Source organism: Silene latifolia, chromosome 11, assembly GCF_048544455.1.
Source record: "Silene latifolia isolate original U9 population chromosome 11, ASM4854445v1, whole genome shotgun sequence".
Lineage (NCBI taxonomy): Eukaryota > Viridiplantae > Streptophyta > Magnoliopsida > Caryophyllales > Caryophyllaceae > Silene > Silene latifolia.
Window position 1 is genome coordinate 22,588,734 of NC_133536.1, and position 18,683 is coordinate 22,607,416.

General features: G+C 42.8%; 1 protein-coding gene across 1 annotated transcript; it reads right to left on the reverse strand.

Moving 5' to 3' along the window:
• Window positions 1-1,927: 1,927 nt before the first annotated feature.
• Window positions 1,928-2,794, reverse strand: LOC141613085 (uncharacterized). The gene has a single exon (XM_074431820.1). It carries the CDS (start codon window positions 2,792-2,794, stop codon window positions 1,928-1,930), a length of 867 nt encoding a protein of 288 aa, XP_074287921.1.
• Window positions 2,795-18,683: the final 15,889 nt, after the last annotated feature.

Consider the following 18,683-nt stretch of genomic DNA (forward strand, 5'->3'; position numbering starts at 1 on the left):
CCAGGAACATATGTAGTGATAGAAGAATTAGGGGTAGTAGCATTTGGGTTAGTAGGACCAAGATTGTTTGTATTATTTGTTATAACAGGTCCAGTGTTCTGATCTGATGTAGTGAACATATTAGGCATAGAATCAATGTTATCAGGAACAACTAATGGCCTGAAACTATTTGTTGAATCTTTAATATATGGGAAAATTTCTTCATGGAAAACAACATCTCTAGATATAAGAATGGAATGATTGTCTAGATTTAACAGTTTATATGCCTTTTTTTCCAAATGGATATCCTAATAGAACACAAGGAGATGCTCTTGGAGAGAACTTGTCTCTCCCTGGCTTAGTTGTTGAAGCATAAACAAGACAACCAATCAATGCTCTTAGGTGAGACAGATCATGAGCTTTAACAAACAGAACTTGAAAAGGTGATACATTTTTAAGAATTTTAGAAGGTAGCCTGTTAACAATATGTGGCAGTCAAGATACAGTCACCCCAGTACTTAAGTAGGTAAGTTAGACTGAAATTTTAAGGCTCTAGCTGTCTCTAAAAGGTATTTATGTTTACGTTCCACAACTCCATTTTGTTGGGGTGTGTGAAAGCAAGTAGTCTGATGTAGAATACCATTGTCAGTCAAAAACTGTGCAGTAGCATCACTTGTGCCTAATTCAAAAGCATTGTCAGACCTGATGATCTTGACTTTTTGATCAAACTGAGTTTCTACCATTTTAATAAAAGATTTAATGAAACAAAAAGCATTACTTTTGCAAGATAAAAGGTGTGTCCAAGTACACTTGGTGAAATCATTAACAATAGTGAGGAAATATTTATATCCATTGTAAGTAGGAGTATGGTAAGGACCCCATAGGTCTATATGAAGCAACTGAAAATGATGCATTGAAGTAGTCATACTTGAAGGAAAAGACAATCTATGTTGTCTAGCTTTAGCACAAACAATACAAGATATTATATCAGTCTCAGAAACAGGTAAGACATTATATATTTGCAACTGCTTCAACTTGTAAAGTGGTACATGTCCCAACCTATGATGCCAGGTTTTACAAGAAATTTTAGAAATGACAGAATTAGTACTACAGCTATAATCTCCTTTATTCTCTAGTATAGATGTCTTATTGTTATTAGATTGAAGCAGATACAAGTCATTATGGTTTCTACCAAGGTGCAAGTGCTTCCTGGAAGAGTCTTGCAGATAGCAAAGGTTGGGGATAAAACTCACCACTGAGTTTAACTGTTTGCTCAACTTGCTAATGGAAATAAGATTGTACTTAAAACATGGAACATATAGCACATTATATAAAATGAAATCAGAAGTGATGTGCACAGTCCTAATTGTATCTATGGTTACTATCTCCCCATTAGGTAATATATGGTTTTTCAATATTTCGAGAATTATTGAACAAATTTTTATTAGAGCAAAAATGATCACTGGCACCAGTGTCTAGAATCCAAGTACTTGTAAAATTAGAACAACAAGCATTGCAAGACAAAGAAGTGGAGTGAGTGTTCATACCATCAAAATTAGCAGAAGAAAGCTGATTGTTATTCTGTTGATTATGAGAAGTACTTGCTCCATCCCCTCTTGTCTGACTGGACTGACCTTGTGTTGCATTGAAATTGGACACTACACCAGACACAGCACCTGAAAACTGACCATTTTCAAACCCAGAGTTTCCAGTTTCTTGGTTGTTGCAGAAAGCATTAGCAGCTAGTCTTCTTTTTCTGTTCATTAGATGATAGCAACTATCAACAGAATGTCTATACTTCTTGCAATAGTTGCAGAAAGGTGGTGGCTTGTCTTCAACAACATGAGGATTCTGAGCTGTGCCATTCCTTATTCCATTAAAACCAGTATTATGACCTTTGTTGCCCATACTGTTGTTGAAGTTGTTGTTATTCCCATTAAAATTCCCATTATTGTTGTGATTCCCAAAATTCCTGTAAATCAACATTGTTGGTATTGTTGTAATTTCCCTGATTACTGCCAGAATGCATGTTTTTGTTACCCTGATAGCCTTTGTGATTCCAAGAATTGCCTTTGTTATTCAGATTCTTAGCCATCATTGCAGAAGATTCTGCTTGAAATTGTGTTGAATTATGAATTTCTCGCTGCCTTTCTTCTTGTAGAAGATTGTTGTAAATGACAGACATCTTTGGTAAAGGATTTTGCATCAAAATCGTGCCTCTAATCACAGAATAGGAGTCATTCAGACCCATCAGAAATTGAACTACACGCTGACTTTCTTGAAAATGCATCTGCTTTTCTTGTGCTCCATAGTTACAGGTACAACAACATCTTGGATTCATTCCCATACTGGCAATCTCGTCCCAAACAGATTTCAATTTGGTGAAATAAGTAACAATATCATCACTGCCTTGGGAAAAATCATTTAATTTCTTCTGGACACCGTACAGTTGCGCACCATTTGATTGACCAAATCTTTTTTGGAGCTCATCCCATGCATCTTTGGCTGAATTGTTGAAGAGAATGGAATCAACAATAGTGGGAGAGATAGAACTTAGAATCCAAGAAAAGACAACATCATTGCATCTTTGCCAGACTTTAGCTGTATGAGCAGTAGATGCAGGCTTGGGAATGGAACCATCTATAAACCCAATCTTGTTCCTAGCTGAAAGAGCAATCAACATAGACCTTCGCCAACCACCATAACCAGAACCTTCAAACATATTAGCAACAAGCTTTCCACCAGGTGCGTCAGATAGATGAACATAGTGTGGATCATTAACATCAATGTTGTTGTTATTCTCTGGTTCAGGCATTTTGAATATTGTTTATGGATTTTCTCGAAAAAGAAAAAAAATGTATTTGCGGAAGCGTAACTAAAACATAAATAACAAAAGATAAGCAGAAACAGGATCAGAAAGATCCTGCTCTGATACCATGAAAGAATTCATGGATCACCATGTTTAGAATATGAAGATATGATGATTGATTGATGTAACGAGAGAATAGAGAGAAAGAAAGAGAATAAGAGAAAGATGTAGAGAGAAAATATTCAGAGTTGTATTGATTGAATTGTGTAAATTGTGTATACAATCATATAGGATCATTGTCTTATATACTAAGTGTAAACCGACATTGTGGCAATGTAACAACCTCCTAACTACTTCTTAACAAACTTTTAACTCTAGTTAGGACAAACTAACTAGACTGAATTTCTTATATTCCTACACAATCACCCCAAAGGTAACATAGACCCACTTTTTGTAACGAGAAAAGTGAGTCATGTTACCTAGGTTTGGAATTAAAACTAAAGATGAAGATTGTTAATAATCATCGTCAACATCAACTACCTAGGTTTGGAATTTGATCTTGAAAAGTTTCAAGTTTTAAAATTAAGGTTCAATATTTCTAAACTTTAACTAATTGTTTTAACTTTGTTCCGGGTATAATTCCAGAGCAGGTTTGTTACCACGTAAGCTTGTAGAATGATGACTTTGCTTGACTCTTCCTTTCGGCCTCTTCTGAAACAATGAACAAACTGAGGGCTCGGCTTGGTACCGAGCGAACTCACTCCGACGCTCAAGTCAGTAAACTTAAAAGGGATTAAGTTGTGTGTTACTTGGCACAAAGTATATTGTACAGAGATAAGGGAGTTTATACCAGATTAGTGTGTTTAACTGATTATTTTCGGATCCTTTCCTCAATGAGGGTTGAGGAGTATTTATAGGCTTTCACCTTTTGTCACGTAGTGGCCAAGTGGCCAAGTGGCTAGCAGGTGGAAAGACTGTTCTACCCTCAGCCGGGGGACCCATGGCAGGCCGGCGGGCCCTGTTGACTCCATGCCGAGGGGTCTTGGTGTGGACAGCGGGCCGCCCACGGGGGCGCTTGGTGAGAAACGAAACAAGCGTTTGCATTTTGTATGGAGTCGCCACCAATTTTTATGGGAAATTGGAACCGTTCGAATACCTCGTGTCATGTCAAGACACAAAGTAGTGACATGAACACTAAGCAATCGTTACCCTTAGCATTCTATGTCTAGAATGACTCTCGTGGATGCCAATGAACACGGGTGCTCACGGAGATCTGGAGTAAGGGGTGAGGGTACGTATTAGGAAGCTCTTTTGATCGAACACCTAATCCCGCCCGCCTCGATAGCGGCCTCTACTAATGATTAGGGAAGTTATTCGTACTTGATATATCGTCGGCTATAATGCATGCAATGCAACATCCAAGTTTTAATCCTAGCATGTGAAGATTTAACTAAGTCGGTTGACACGTAATTTAGCATACAATAAATGTCGAAGTTGGATTTAATGTTGATTTACATGTGGAAACATACAAATGATAAAAGGAAATACAATAAAAGAAATACAATAATTACATTGGAATAGGCGATTTATGTCGAAAATACCGCTAAAACGGATAATTTGGGAAAAAAGAATAAAAGAATAAAACAAAGAAATACGAACAAGTCAGAAGGTGATAATACGAATATTAGTTGATTAATACGCTTACTAATTAAACTAGGTCAAGGCAGAAAAGGAGTTCAGAGGCAGAACTCATCCTGAACAAAGCGCAGCAGAAATCGCGCCCTTTGGAAGAGGCGCAGCGATTCTTTGCGTCTTCCAAGGGTGAGTTCTCCCAGTCGTGAAGCCGGAATCGCAAAACGATTAATGTTAATTGGTAAATTAATGGATTGATTACGATTTTAGACTCGGATGAAAGTTATTAGCAGGTTATTTACATATGATTGAGGTCATAAAACAGTAAAACATGGTTAAGACGGAAACAAGACGGATTAATTATGTGAAGGGTCGATGTTAATGAATGATTTATTAAACTAACTGAACTAAACGAATTAGACTAAACATGATGAACGACGACGGATTAATGAACAAACAGATGAAAATATATCAACAATGAATCCCAGAAACCCAATATGAACGAATTGAATCCCTAAAACTCGAATTTGAATTTAATGACGAAAACCCGCAAATATTGGTTATTTGGGATTTGAGTCGGATTTATGACGATTTAAACATGTTAATGATGATGGTTAATATACATATGAATTATTAAACTATCATGTGAACGAATTAACAGACGAACAAAACAAAAGAAGTTAATTTGATACGAATTACAGAGGACGGAGGAAGAAGAAAAGAAGCGAGAATCATGGCGGCCTCACGAAGAGGCGCAGCAGGTGCTGCGCTCCTTCGAAGAGGCGCAGCGGTTGCTGCGTCTTTTCTCGACGTCTGTCTACTGGAAATCCGCAAAACAGGTTTTAAAGACGGTTTTAGAAATCGATTTTAATGGGGTTTTCGACATAAACCTTACAAAGACGATACGATAATAAAATACAATAAATAAAAGGAAGATTAATACACCCTCAGACTTACATGTTGACGGAACGAGAAGAACTAAGAAGATCGATTAGTGATGCTCGACGCGAATGCAAAGAAAGTGCCCTCGTAAGAGGAAAACGATTGATTAATTAAGTTGATTAAGTGTAGTTGGTCAAATTGGTCGGTCATGCAACGGAGAGGCTGGTACCCGGAAAGATCCGAGCTTACGTGGTCGGAAGTCCAAGCACGTAGGCGCCAATTAGTAAGAACGAAGTCTAGAATGCAAAGGGAGAAGAGAAGGGCGGACACTCGCGTGAGAAATATGAGGAACGAAGGCTCCTATTTATACTAATCACACGGCGGAATTATGGTAAGACTAGGACACGGAAAGAAAGATCCGGAAATAACCGACTTAGGTTAAAACACGGAAACTTGGACAAAAAGAAAGCCCTGGGAAAAGGCGCAAAGCAGTGCTGCGTCCCTTGGAAGAGGCGCAAAGACTTGCGCGTCCTTTCCTCGGGGTTCCTCCCCGCGCAAGAAAGCGCGTTTGACAGCCTGTCGTATTTTAGGCATAACTTTCTCTACAAGACTCGGATTAAGGTGATTTCGGTGGCGTTGGAAAGCTAAGAAAGAGATCTATAACTTTCTTTGAAATAGGCCCGACCCAAAAAACTCGTTATGACCTCGTAAAATGGGCCTAAAGGTCGGGTTATCATTTTAACTAAATGAAATGCACATTTTGTAATGTAAACTTTAAGTTTAGCCTAATGAAGTGACATGAGACTCAAAATGAGATATAATCTCAACATTTTATGACATCCTGACCTTAGGTAGACAAGCACATTGCTTTGACTCGGGATTTGACGGTTTTAGGAAATGAAGACGGTTTTTGACCCGGACTCCAAATGTACTCTAATTACTGTCAAAACGACCATGATGACACCTAGATGACAACTAAGAGGTAGACATTAATGTTTGAGCAATCACTTGACGATAATCTTATGAACTGTCACAAATCGTTCCGCGTACCAAACATGCGGCCCAATCATCACCGGGTGGTTTGCGGGAGGTGCAGAAACGAGGTGTCTACAGAGCCCCCACTTTGACTGAGGCTTGGACAAGGCGAAAGTCAAAGTATAGCCATCAGGTCAATCGGAGATTACAACCTGACGACTATGGCGACGCGAGGCGGCTCAAGGGGTCTGAGCCAAGGACCTGTCGTCGGGAACATTTTAGAGTCTGTCGACTTCCGGGGAGGGTCGTTTAAAGTCCATTAGACTACGTAAGGAGGCTCGCCAACCATAAGAAGAGATCATACCTGAGACTTCTTTCTCGAGATGCTTCCGGAGGTGCATAGGAGCTAAGGGTAAGCATAGGAGCTAAGGGTAAGACCTAAAAGATATATAAGGATTGTGCTAGGGTGTGGGACCCTAAAGGAAAACATCAACGGGAAGGAGGTCTAAAGTAAGTTCAACTTAAGGGGTAAACCGAAGGCTGGGTATAGGAACTCTAAGGAAGTGATGATCCTAAAGGAATATGATCCTAAAAGGAAAAGTGTATGAACTCTAGGGAGTTTGGGAACTTAAAAGAAGCTGGGTGTGCGAACCTGGGTATATGAACCTAAAAGGACGGTCGGTATGGGAACTTAAAGGCTTGTGAACCTAAGAGGATTTGGGATCCTAGGGTTAAGTTTAGGAACTACTGGGTTACTAATTGTTGTTTTGGACACATGCATCCAAGCTTCCTATGGTATGGGAACTTCAAAAGGATTTATGGGTTTATGAACCTAAGGTCGTTGGTATGGGAGCTTAAAGGTTTATGAACCTATGGGAAGCCATTTTGGGATCTAAGAATCTAGGGGTAAGAATCCTAACTTTGGGTTTACGAACCTAAGGAAGGAGGCTTTGGTTTGGGAACTTCTGGAGAATGACACCTTTGCCGAACTCCACGGGGAAACAATAATATTGAGGGTAGCAGGACGTCGGTAGAAACTGCTGGGGAATCTGCTTGCGTCGGTCTCAAGCGAACTCTGGCAAAAACTTGAGGTTGAATGTGCTTGCGTCGGTCTCAAGCGAACTCTTGTTGAGGAATATATTGACGATTAGGAACATCTTGATCGCCATGGAAGAAATCTTGAGTGAGCAATACTGCAAAATACTGCTGCGCCGGGGACAAATATTTTGACGACTAGGAACATCTTGATCGTCATGGAAGAAATCTTGAGTGAGCAATACTGCAAAATACTGCTGTGCTGGGGAGAATGAAGACTTGGGTGAAGCCCCCAGTCGGAGCGAGCACTCGCTTCGATACTTACCTGCATGGATATTAGCCACACAAGAATGCAATCTAATATGCAAATAGAACATAAACACATATGCACGTAAGCAATTATCACATGGACCTCGAATGAGGAAACACATAGGCTTTGCAAAAGGCGTTTCTTTATAAAAGTTGTTTAAAACTTGTTCAAATAAATTTGTCGTTTGTAATGCGTTATGCATATTCAATGGGCTTTAGACATAGGACTTGACATGACACAGACTTTATACGGACGTGACACGAAATGTAGACTTAGGTTGGACTGACGCGACACTAACTTAGGTTTGACGCGACACAGGGATGACTCTGACAGACTTCGCCTAAGAATGCGCAACCCCTAGCCAAGTGCGGGTGACAACGCGTATCAATTCCAAAGGTAGAAGAATTGCAAGAATGATGAAGGCATATATAGGCCAGGCATGAGCCATGGATCACCTGTCTACTTGGACTTCTTTCACCACCGTTTGCTGTAAAAGAGACCCCTCTTGAGGCACGATGATTTGGAGAATCGATCTAAGACCTTATCATCGCCTGGACCGAGCACTAGCTAGACTCAAATGAGAGAGGAATAAAGGAAGGGTGGCATCTCGGAAGAGAAGCCCCCAGGATGAGAAGATGACTCTGGACTTTTGGTAAAAGAGAGACTGGGCGACAATAAGGAGCCCCCAGTATAGAGGTATTGGTTGTGGAAGGGAAGTTAATTGAGGTTGGAAAGTTGAAATAGAGGTTGAAAGTTGATGGTTGAGGTGGTTGATAATTGAGATTGAAAGTTGGAAGTGGGGATGGTTGTGTCCTTGAGGACTGCCTACGTATTCACGTGAAGTGAAATCAAACCAGATCGTAGTTCTGAGGTTTGGTTAATTTTGTTTGGGTGTTGTGGTTGTATCCTTCTTGTGTAAGAAAGGACTGCCTACGTATTCACGTGAAGTGAAATCAAACCAGATCGTAGTTCAGGTGTGTGCCTAAGCTAAGTTGTTAGGGCCTTAAAGTGCAGGGGTCAGGAGAGTATATTCCTTTGGTGACTCGAAGAACTGATTTGAGATAACTCCCTCTGATCATAGACCAAAGAGGTATAATTAAGTTTGTAAAAATTTTCCTTGTCGTGTGAGCACACCTAAAAGTGGACCCTAAGGATGAATATGGGTATGTCCCATTCTACGTAGCAAAGTATTGAAGACTCCGTGTATGGATCAAGGTGAAACTGGATTGGATATTTGTAATGTGGAGCTTGGAAATAAGAGGTTTTGATGAAACAAATCTCTGGAGTTTGATTTTGTGGAGTTAAGGCTTGATGGGATTATGGCTTGTAATGTGGCTTGGAAATGGAGTCTCTTGGCTTGATGTAGCCTGAGCACATAAAGGTGGGTTAAAATAACGTGGGTTCAAATTTCCATGTCTTGGCCCTAAAGGATAGGTATACTTGACAAGCTTGAGAGGACTCTCAAAATTCCTAACCATCTCTCCATAACGGTCTCGAGAAGGACTTAGGGTGTGATGTGTGAAAGGCTAAGTGAGGGTGCTAGCTGACCATCTTCATTGGTGTCTTGATTCTATATAGACTTCAGCAGTATTTCGCATTTGATTTCATATTCGTTCTTGATTCAGACTAAGATTCTTGGTCTAGAATATATCTCGGCTTTTTGCTTAAATTCTTGATTCAGGTTTTTTGAGGATAACTTTGACTTGTTTGATTGAGCCTTCTTCTGACTCTTTTGTCTTGGGTTATGGGCATAATTGTGGCCTTGGTTATTGATCTTGGTCATTTCTCTTGATTGAGCCTTTGGTCTTTGATCGTGGCTCATATCGTCTTGGATGGACTTGGGTCAGACTAGCACCTTGGGTGTGAAACGGGTTGGTCTTTTAGTAACACGGGTTGTTTATGGTGGGGAATGGGCTTGCCTTCCGTCATGAATCGTTAACAAGGGAGATGGTCTGGATTCGTCCTAGAATCTCTTGAGATAGGCTCGTCCTAAACTGGGGTTATATTGTGGTTTCTATTGCCAGACATGGAATAAGTAAGAAAAGAACACGGAGTTTCAGGTCCTCTACAACTTAGAATGGAACATCATATAAGTGCACTCACATTGACTTGGAACGTGTGGTCGTTGTTGTTCATTTTTTTTTTTAAATGTCTCAAATCAATTCTTGTTGTCACAGGAAAAGGAAGAGATATGAAGAATATGTGGATTGAAAAGTGTACTTTTATTGGAATGAACGATGAATGTATTTAACATAGAGTCGAGAAGACATGTGACTCGTGGGACAGCCCCCAGGTTGTCACTAGGAATGGAAATGAACACAAAGAAGGACACTATGACAAAATTATGGGGAAGAAAGCCTAAGACTCGGACTCGGATTCGGACTTTGACTCGATTTCAGATCTAGACTCGTAATCATCGGCCCACGCTTGAACGTTTACTCTTCTAGCAACCGGCTTCGGCATCTGACTTTGAGCATTCACCCATTTGAGCACCTCGTCCTCGTCATTAGGAACATTGGAAGGATAACAGTCAAGAAGAGTTTCTTGATAAATGGTATATCCATGAGGATTACCGAGGCTACCTTGTGGGTTAAAAGTTGAGAGGGACAACTTCCCGTTTTCGATCATATCCTGAATGACATGTTTTAATTTGAAACATTTCTCTGTATCATGCCCTTTGCCTCTATGGTATTTGCAGTAGGCATTCTCATCCCAGAACTTGGATTTCTTATCTGGTTCTGGCGTAGGTCCTATAGGCTTCAACATTCGTCGCTCCATGAGTCTCTGAAGGGCATCGGTGTATGTGATACCAATGTTGGTAAATCTCCTGGGAGGTGTGCCCTTATTTTCGGAAGCCTTTGTGGGTGACCTTACAGGGTTGTTATGTTTCTTTGATGAAGGGTCCATGAGGATGCCTTTATTGATTTTGATTCCCGGATGAGAAGAACTAAGAATGGATTGACCATTTGTTGCTTTCTCCTTAGGACTGTCATGTTGAGGGTTTGTCTGGACACTTTTCATCTTGAGAAGTTGGGCATCAAGCTTCTTACCCATTTCAACAAACTGGTTCTCCATGTTGGAAAGTCGAGAGTTTAGGCTATCAATAGTCCCCTCCATTTTGGCAAATCTATTGTTGAAGGCAATGGAAAGCATGAGCATTCCATTTTGGATATCGTCGTCTTCAAGCATGTTGACATCTCCATTGTCATAAGGATCGAGGAGATGAGAACAGTCTAGAGATGATTCTTCGTCATGTTTAATGATATTAGACCCAAGAGGGTCGGTTTTCCTGGATTTCTTGACAGAAGGTGGCTCTGGAAGCATCCCCCCTTCGATCATATCTTGGATGGTGTGTTTCAAGAGAAAACACTCTTCAATATCATGGCCTCTACCTTGGTGATATAAGCAGTATTTGTTGCCCTTCCAGAGGTTCACCTGTTTCTCTAATGGTGGATCCGGAGTCGGCCCTATTGGATGTAGCACGCCTTGGGCAGAAAGTCTCTTCAAAGCATCGGCATAAGACATGCCTAAATCGGTAAGCACCCTTTGATGCCTCCCAGGTTTCCTTTCAGCTGTTTTCGGCTTTCTCGGACGATGGTTATTGCAAGAGGTAAGCTTTGGATGACCTAGACTAGAGGTTTCCCTAGATGGTGTGTTCTTTTCCACCATTCCATTCTCGAGGGTGAAGACGCGAATGCTCAAATTTTCCACTGTATCTTGCACTCGTAGGACCATGGCATAAACATCTTGGAGAGACACAGTGATTGTGGCTTGAACTTCTTCGTGACCTTGCTGATTGACAGAACTTGCTGGATTCCTACTCGACAGAAATGACGCACATTACAACTTGATTCGACATGGGATCACGCATACTAAGGCAACCAACAAAGGAAGGGACAAGATGGCAAATCTAGAGTTGACTTGTGAATTCATGAAATGTCGTGAGCGACTTCTCGTGTTTGAATCCACGGTGCTTGACTTTAATTTAGACTCGAGTGTTGACTTTGACGGAGTGACATTTATACATTTGACCTTATTGACGGGATTGAAGACACGTGTTGATTCTGGACTCGAGGTTTGCTTATAGGTGTTAAGAAGACTGTTGTAGTTTAGACTCAAATATGAGGCCCATTGAGACTCGTGTGTTGAGCCTCGGAACGTGTGACTCGAGTGTTTAGATCTTAACTGAATTGGGGTAGGGAGTCCAAAATGACGGCGTGACGCCTTAGGACTTGACTTGAATTTTAAAAAGACCCAAAATGTAAAGGAAGACGGGTTCATGACTCGACGGAGTTCCGACTAGGACATAGTCGGTTTGAACTTTGACTCTAACTTAGCCCAATTGAATTTACATATTTACATTTACACGGTTTGAAAAAATATTTTGGATAAAACGTTTTTGGGTTTTTTTTTTCGGACTCTTTGTTTTACGTTGTTTTTTTTTTGTTTTATTAAACGTTTTTGTTTTTTTTTTTTGGTTTTTTGAAATGGGTTTGAGGCCCGAAATTTGACTCGATAAACGGACAGAATTTTGACTGGGTTTTGCGCTTATCAAAGGCCTTTTCGAAATTTTGCTTGAAAATGGGTTTTGATTTTTTTGAAAAATCGTCATGGTTTTGTTTAGAAATGGTGATCATGTAAGGTATACACATTTATTATAACGGGATGCTGAGTGCATTTAGAAAAGGTTTTGGTTTAAAGGGTGGGTTGCCATACCGAACCATCAAACCCGAAGTCTGTGGAGAGGCTCGTGCCAAACAAGAGTAAGGCCGATTCCTAGTCCATTTCCTCAAGTAGTGAAGGCCCTTGATACAAACAAGAGTAAGCATCATGGTATGGATGACGTCAATCGCTATCCATCCTTAGGCCCAAATAAGAATTAGGACCGTTTAGACGGGACGATTGGTCGAATGGGTTGGGTTAGGCCTAGGAAGGCCGAATAAAACGGTCTAGGAAGACCGAGTTATGAAAACCGACAATTGTCTTGTACAAACTATTCCCTAACCTTGTTCAAGTTTCACCCTTGGTACACGTAAGTGTATTATCCCCAGCGGAGTCGCCAAACTGTGGACAGCGGGCCGCCCACGGGGGCGCTTGGTGAGAAACGAAACAAGCGTTTGCATTTTGTATGGAGTCGCCACCAATTTTTATGGGAAATTGGAACCGTTCGAATACCTCGTGTCATGTCAAGACACAAAGTAGTGACATGAACACTAAGCAATCGTTACCCTTAGCATTCTATGTCTAGAATGACTCTCGTGGATGCCAATGAACACGGGTGCTCACGAGATCCGGGAGTAAGGGGTGAGGGTACGTATTAGGAAGCTCTTTTGATCGAACACCTAATCCCGCCCGCCTCGATAGCGGCTTCTACTAATGATTAGGGAAGTTATTCGTACTTGATATATCGTCGGCTATAATGCATGCAATGCAACATCCAAGTTTTAATCCTAGCATGTGAAGATTTAACTAAGTCGGTTGACACGTAATTTAGCATACAATAAATGTCGAAGTTGGATTTAATGTTGATTTACATGTGGAAACATACAAATGATAAAAGGAAATACAATAAAAGAAATACAATAATTACATTGGAATAGGCGATTTATGTCGAAAATACCGCTAAAACGGATAATTTGGGAAAAAAGAATAAAAGAATAAAACAAAGAAATACGAACAAGTCAGAAGGTGATAATACGAATATTAGTTGATTAATACGCTTACTAATTAAACTAGGTCAAGGCAGAAAAGGAGTTCAGAGGCAGAACTCATCCTGGAACAGGCGCAGCAGAAACTGCGCCCTTTGGAAGAGGCGCAGCGATTCTGTCTTGCGTCTGTCCAAGGGTGAGTTCTCTGTAAGCGGAACGCAAAACGATTAATGTTAATTGGTAAATTAATGGATTGATTACGATTTTAGACTCGGATGAAAGTTATTAGCAGGTTATTTACATATGATTGAGGTCATAAAACAGTAAAACATGGTTAAGACGGAAACAAGACGGATTAATTATGTGAAGGGTCGATGTTAATGAATGATTTATTAAACTAACTGAACTAAACGAATTAGACTAAACATGATGAACGACGACGGATTAATGAACAAACAGATGAAAATATATCAACAATGAATCCCGAAACCCCAATATGAACGAATTGAATCCCTAAAACTCGAATTTGAATTTAATGACGAAAACCCGCAAATATTGGTTATTTGGGATTTGAGTCGGATTTATGACGATTTAAACATGTTAATGATGATGGTTAATATACATATGAATTATTAAACTATCATGTGAACGAATTAACAGACGAACAAAACAAAAGAAGTTAATTTGATACGAATTACAGAGGACGGAGGAAGAAGAAAAGAAGCGAGAATCTGCGCGGCCCTCACGAAGAGGCGCAAAGTGCCGCGCTCCTTCAAGAGGCGCAGCGGTTGCTGCGTCTTTTCTCGACGTCATCTCTTCGGAAATCCGCAAAACAGGTTTTAAAGACGGTTTTAGAAATCGATTTTAATGGGGTTTTCGACATAAACCTTACAAAGACGATACGATAATAAAATACAATAAATAAAAGGAAGATTAATACACCCTCAGACTTACATGTTGACGGAACGAGAAGAACTAAGAAGATCGATTAGTGATGCTCGACGCGAATGCAAAGAAAGTGCCCTCGTAAGAGGAAAACGATTGATTAATTAAGTTGATTAAGTGTAGTTGGTCAAATTGGTCGGTCATGCAACGGAGAGGTGGTACCGGAAGATCCGAGCTTACGTGGTCGGAAGTCCAAGCACGTAGGCGCCAATTAGTAAGAACGAAGTCTAGAATGCAAAGGGAGAAGAGAAGGGCGGACACTCGCGTGAGAAATATGAGGAACGAAGGCTCCTATTTATACTAATCACACGGCGGAATTATGGTAAGACTAGGACACGGAAAGAAAGATCCGGAAATAACCGACTTAGGTTAAAACACGGAAACTTGGACAAAAAGAAAGCCCTGGGAAAAGGCGCAGCAGGTGCTGCGTCCCTTGGAAGAGGCGCAGCACTTGCTGCGTCCTTTCCTCAGCGGGTTCCTCCTGCGCAAGAAAGCGCGTTTGACAGCCTGTCGTATTTTAGGCATAACTTTCTCTACAAGACTCGGATTAAGGTGATTTCGGTGGCGTTGGAAAGATAAGAAAGAGATCTAGAACTTTCTTTGAAATAGGCCCGACCCAAAAAACTCGTTATGACCTCGTAAAATGGGCCTAAAGGTCGGGTTATCATTTTAACTAAATGAAATGCACATTTTGTAATGTAAACTTTAAGTTTAGCCTAATGAAGTGACATGAGACTCAAAATGAGATATAATCTCAACATTTTATGACATCCTGACCTTAGGTAGACAAGCACATTGCTTTGACTCGGGATTTGACGGTTTTAGGAAATGAAGACGGTTTTTGACCCGGACTCCAAATGTACTCTAATTACTGTCAAAACGACCATGATGACACCTAGATGACAACTAAGAGGTAGACATTAATGTTTGAGCAATCACTTGACGATAATCTTATGAACTGTCACAAATCGTTCCGCGTACCAAACATGCGGCCCAATCATCACCGGGTGGTTTGCGGGAGGTGCAGAAACGAGGTGTCTACACTTGGATGTGAGTACGCGGATGTGTCTCCCGGCCGGCTGATTGACCAGCCGAGACCCAAGTGACAGGCCGACAGGCTGCGTCGGTAAGGCTGTCCAAGGTGTTGACTTGCTGTGGATATCTTTGACCTTGCTCAATATGTTGACTCGGTCAGCGGGTGCAGAATATGCCCCATCAATTTGCCCCCAGCGTAGTCTATGCCGTGGTATGGACCTTCGATGAGTGTTGAGCGTATTCTGCGCAAGTAAAAATTTCTTCCCCGGCTTCTTCTTCCTCGGCTTGGTTCTGCTTAGGCCGTACCGTATCCCCTCTCCACATGGATGTGTAAAGGGCATCAAATGTGGAAAAGAAAAATGGCGCTGGCCGAGACCGAGGTTGCGAGTGCCGTGTGCTTTTGATTGCCCCCAGCCGGTGCTGCCAAGCTCGGTTGAACAGCTGGCCGTTTGGCAAGTAGATACCAAGGGTTGTTTTGAAGAAGATACGTCGATTGGCATTCTGTCAAGGAGCGTGTTGAAGAAGTTTTGTAACTGTTTGTCGATTGACATTCCATGGCTGCATGCTTGACACGTGGCTCGGCGTTGATTGGTTGACGCTTCATGGGCTTTGCTCTGATTGGTCGGATTGAGTGGGCTTTGCTCTATAAATAGGGCAGTTACCCCCTCAATTTGGCCTTCCAAATTTCATTTCTCAAAAATTTCCTCTTGTTTCGTTTTTCTTTCGCAGAGTTCCTTTCTCTTTCTAATTTCTCGAAGCGTTTACTCGGTGTAACATTTCCTTCCAAGGTAATCAAACAAATTCTTCAATCTTTTTTCTTGTTAAATATTCGTTGTCATGTCTTCTGCTGATGCCGGACCTAGTAATCCTGCGCCGGGGGGTTCCCCGTCGCGCCCTGATGAAGAGGAGGCACTGGCCGCCATCCCGATAAGGTCCGGGGTCCCTAGGTCTCCTTCTCCTGAGGTTGATGATCAATATTTGGATGGTTTCTCGGATGATGATGATGATGTTGATGATGACGGTGATGGTGTTGATGATGACGGTGATGATGAGGAAAAGACTCATTCCGGTGAGGAGAGGCCGCATCTCCTAGATCACGGCGACGCCTGTAAGATCGGCTCTGATCGTGCTTGGACCAACAAGTTCGCCAGTTGTTCTGGTCCTGACTTTTTCGAACATCATTTCTCCTTCGGCAGGGAGTATAGGATTGTTATTCCTAAAGAGGTTCAGGTCGTCTGTTGCCCTCCCCGGGTTGTATCGGCGTATACATGAGACACCTGGAGTATGGGCTCCGGTTTCCTCTGAATGCATACGTTGCTGCCATAATTAAAGCAATGAACGTCGCTGTGGCACACCGCATCCGTTGGCCATTAGGACGATTGTTGGCTTTGTGTGGCTATGCCGATTTAAGGGGAGGCCCCAACGGTGAACCTATTCCGCGGCTTCATCACCTTCGATTGAATGTCCAAGGTGGCAAGGGGTGGTATAGCATACGATCCAGAGCCAGGTTATATCACCGTCCCTAAGCTTACTTCCTGCAAGGACTGGAAGGCACGGTGGGTATATGTTGAGGTTCCAGGGGATTATCCACTGCCCCGGTCCTTCCAAAGCCGCGTCAATTTGCGGTGTGAGAGTCGAGGGGAGCGTGAGAAATATGTCTCCCGGCATAAGCTTAAGATGGACGCCTTTAGGGTCCATCTCAATGAGGACGAAAGGCGGGCGATGAAGCTGTTTGAGGCTGAGAAAGATGGGACGCCGAAGAGATGGATGCCCTCGATGCAGATCATTCTTCAGGATGAGCCGCTCTGCCACGTCAGCCTCATACCGGCCCTCGAACAGGGTGAGTGGGGTCGGTGTGAGGCCCATCTTTGCTTTTAATGTTTCTGTACCTTGACCTTGGTTTATCTTCTTTCGTTTAACTTTTGCCTCGTTTCTTTTACAGACCGTTTTGGCCCGGATCTGTCTGCGGATATCCTCTTGAGGATGGGACTTGACAAGGACAAGAAAGTTGTTGATTTGCATCCTAAGGCCCAGACACGTGATCGCAGACCGGCGCCAAACGACCTCATGGATCAGCAGTTGAAGGCCCTAGATGTGACGGCGGCCCAGGCGAAGGTTGCCAGTAGAGTGCCGCGCCGTAAACCAAAGGCAATATCTATGGCGGCGACGGCGTCAACTCCGGCTTCGTCTTCGATCCCTGTAGTCCAAAAGGATAGGGTGGTGATCGTCGACATTACCGATGAGGAGGTCACCGTTGCCGAGGAATCTCCTCTTTTACGTAAGAGGAAGGAGACAACGTCTGCTTCTTTGCCATCCATCGCTACCGAGGCCGGCAAAGAAATGGGTCCTCCAACCAAGAAGGCCAAGCCTGGTACAGATCTAACCCGTGGCTCGGGATTTAGCCGGTTCATTAGGCGTTCCTGATGACAGGCTCTCTGGCATGTCAATGAACGTTGACATGGATGCTTTGTCCGAATTTTTGTAGATCAACCGCCGCCGTCTACCGGTCCTACTGAACGGCGTATTGAGAATCGACCTGCGCAGACGGGTGATAAAGATGCCGCCGTCGTCTCCTCCTCCCCGAAGCCTTCCCCCGCCCAGATTAGGAAGATGCTGGCGAAGTGGGCTGATATGGCCGGTGCTCATATTATGGAGCAAGAAAAGGTCATGGCCGAAGCGCCCTTACGCGACTGAGCGGCTCGAGCTTGAGCTCGGCTGCGCGAAGAAGGAAGCTGAAAGGGCCAAGGTTGAGGCTGAAAAGGCGGTCCTTGCTGGGCGAAAACTTAGGGAGGACGCTGAAAAGGCGGTCCTTGCTGAGAGAGCCAAGGTTGAGGCTGCGGAGGCTGATACCGCTAAGCTACTGGAGGAGCGTGACAAGCTTCAGGCTGCCTTCGACTTCACTGTTAAGAAGAGGGAGGAATGGAAGTCCCTGTATACGGCCCAATCGAAGTCGCACAGGAATACAAAGGCTATCCTCGCCCAGAGGGAGGAGGACATTGAGACGCTCCAAACTGATGTCATCCCTAACATGTGCGCCCAATACCGGGACTTGGCCGAAGAAGCCGCCAGGGAAGTGATCGGAGAGCTCTTTCCTGAAGGCTCCTTCCCGTGGCAAAAATTTGACGAGCTGTTTGATGATAAGCTTCATGCTAAGGCGAAGGCCGCGGAGGCGAAGGCATGAGGAGGCGAGAGGTGAAGAAGGAGAAAGATGAGGTCATGAGAGAAGGCGGCCCATCTTTGAAAAGGCGAAGGCGGCCGGGGAAGCCGAGAGGGCAAAGGTAGTCAAGCCGAAGCCGCCAAGTCGCTTCGGGTCGCCCACCAAAGATGATGTCTTTTGATGTCGCCGGTGGCGAGCAAGATATGAGCATAGGGAGACGGGCGGTCGTCACCAGTTCACCCGACATCTCGGATAGCTTCACTGTTCGGGGCCAAT

Bases quoted from the DNA above. Each gene is read 5' to 3' on its own strand.
- LOC141613085 (XM_074431820.1), bottom strand. From the start codon at position 2,794: ATGCCTGAACCAGAGAATAACAACAACATTGATGTTAATGATCCACAC.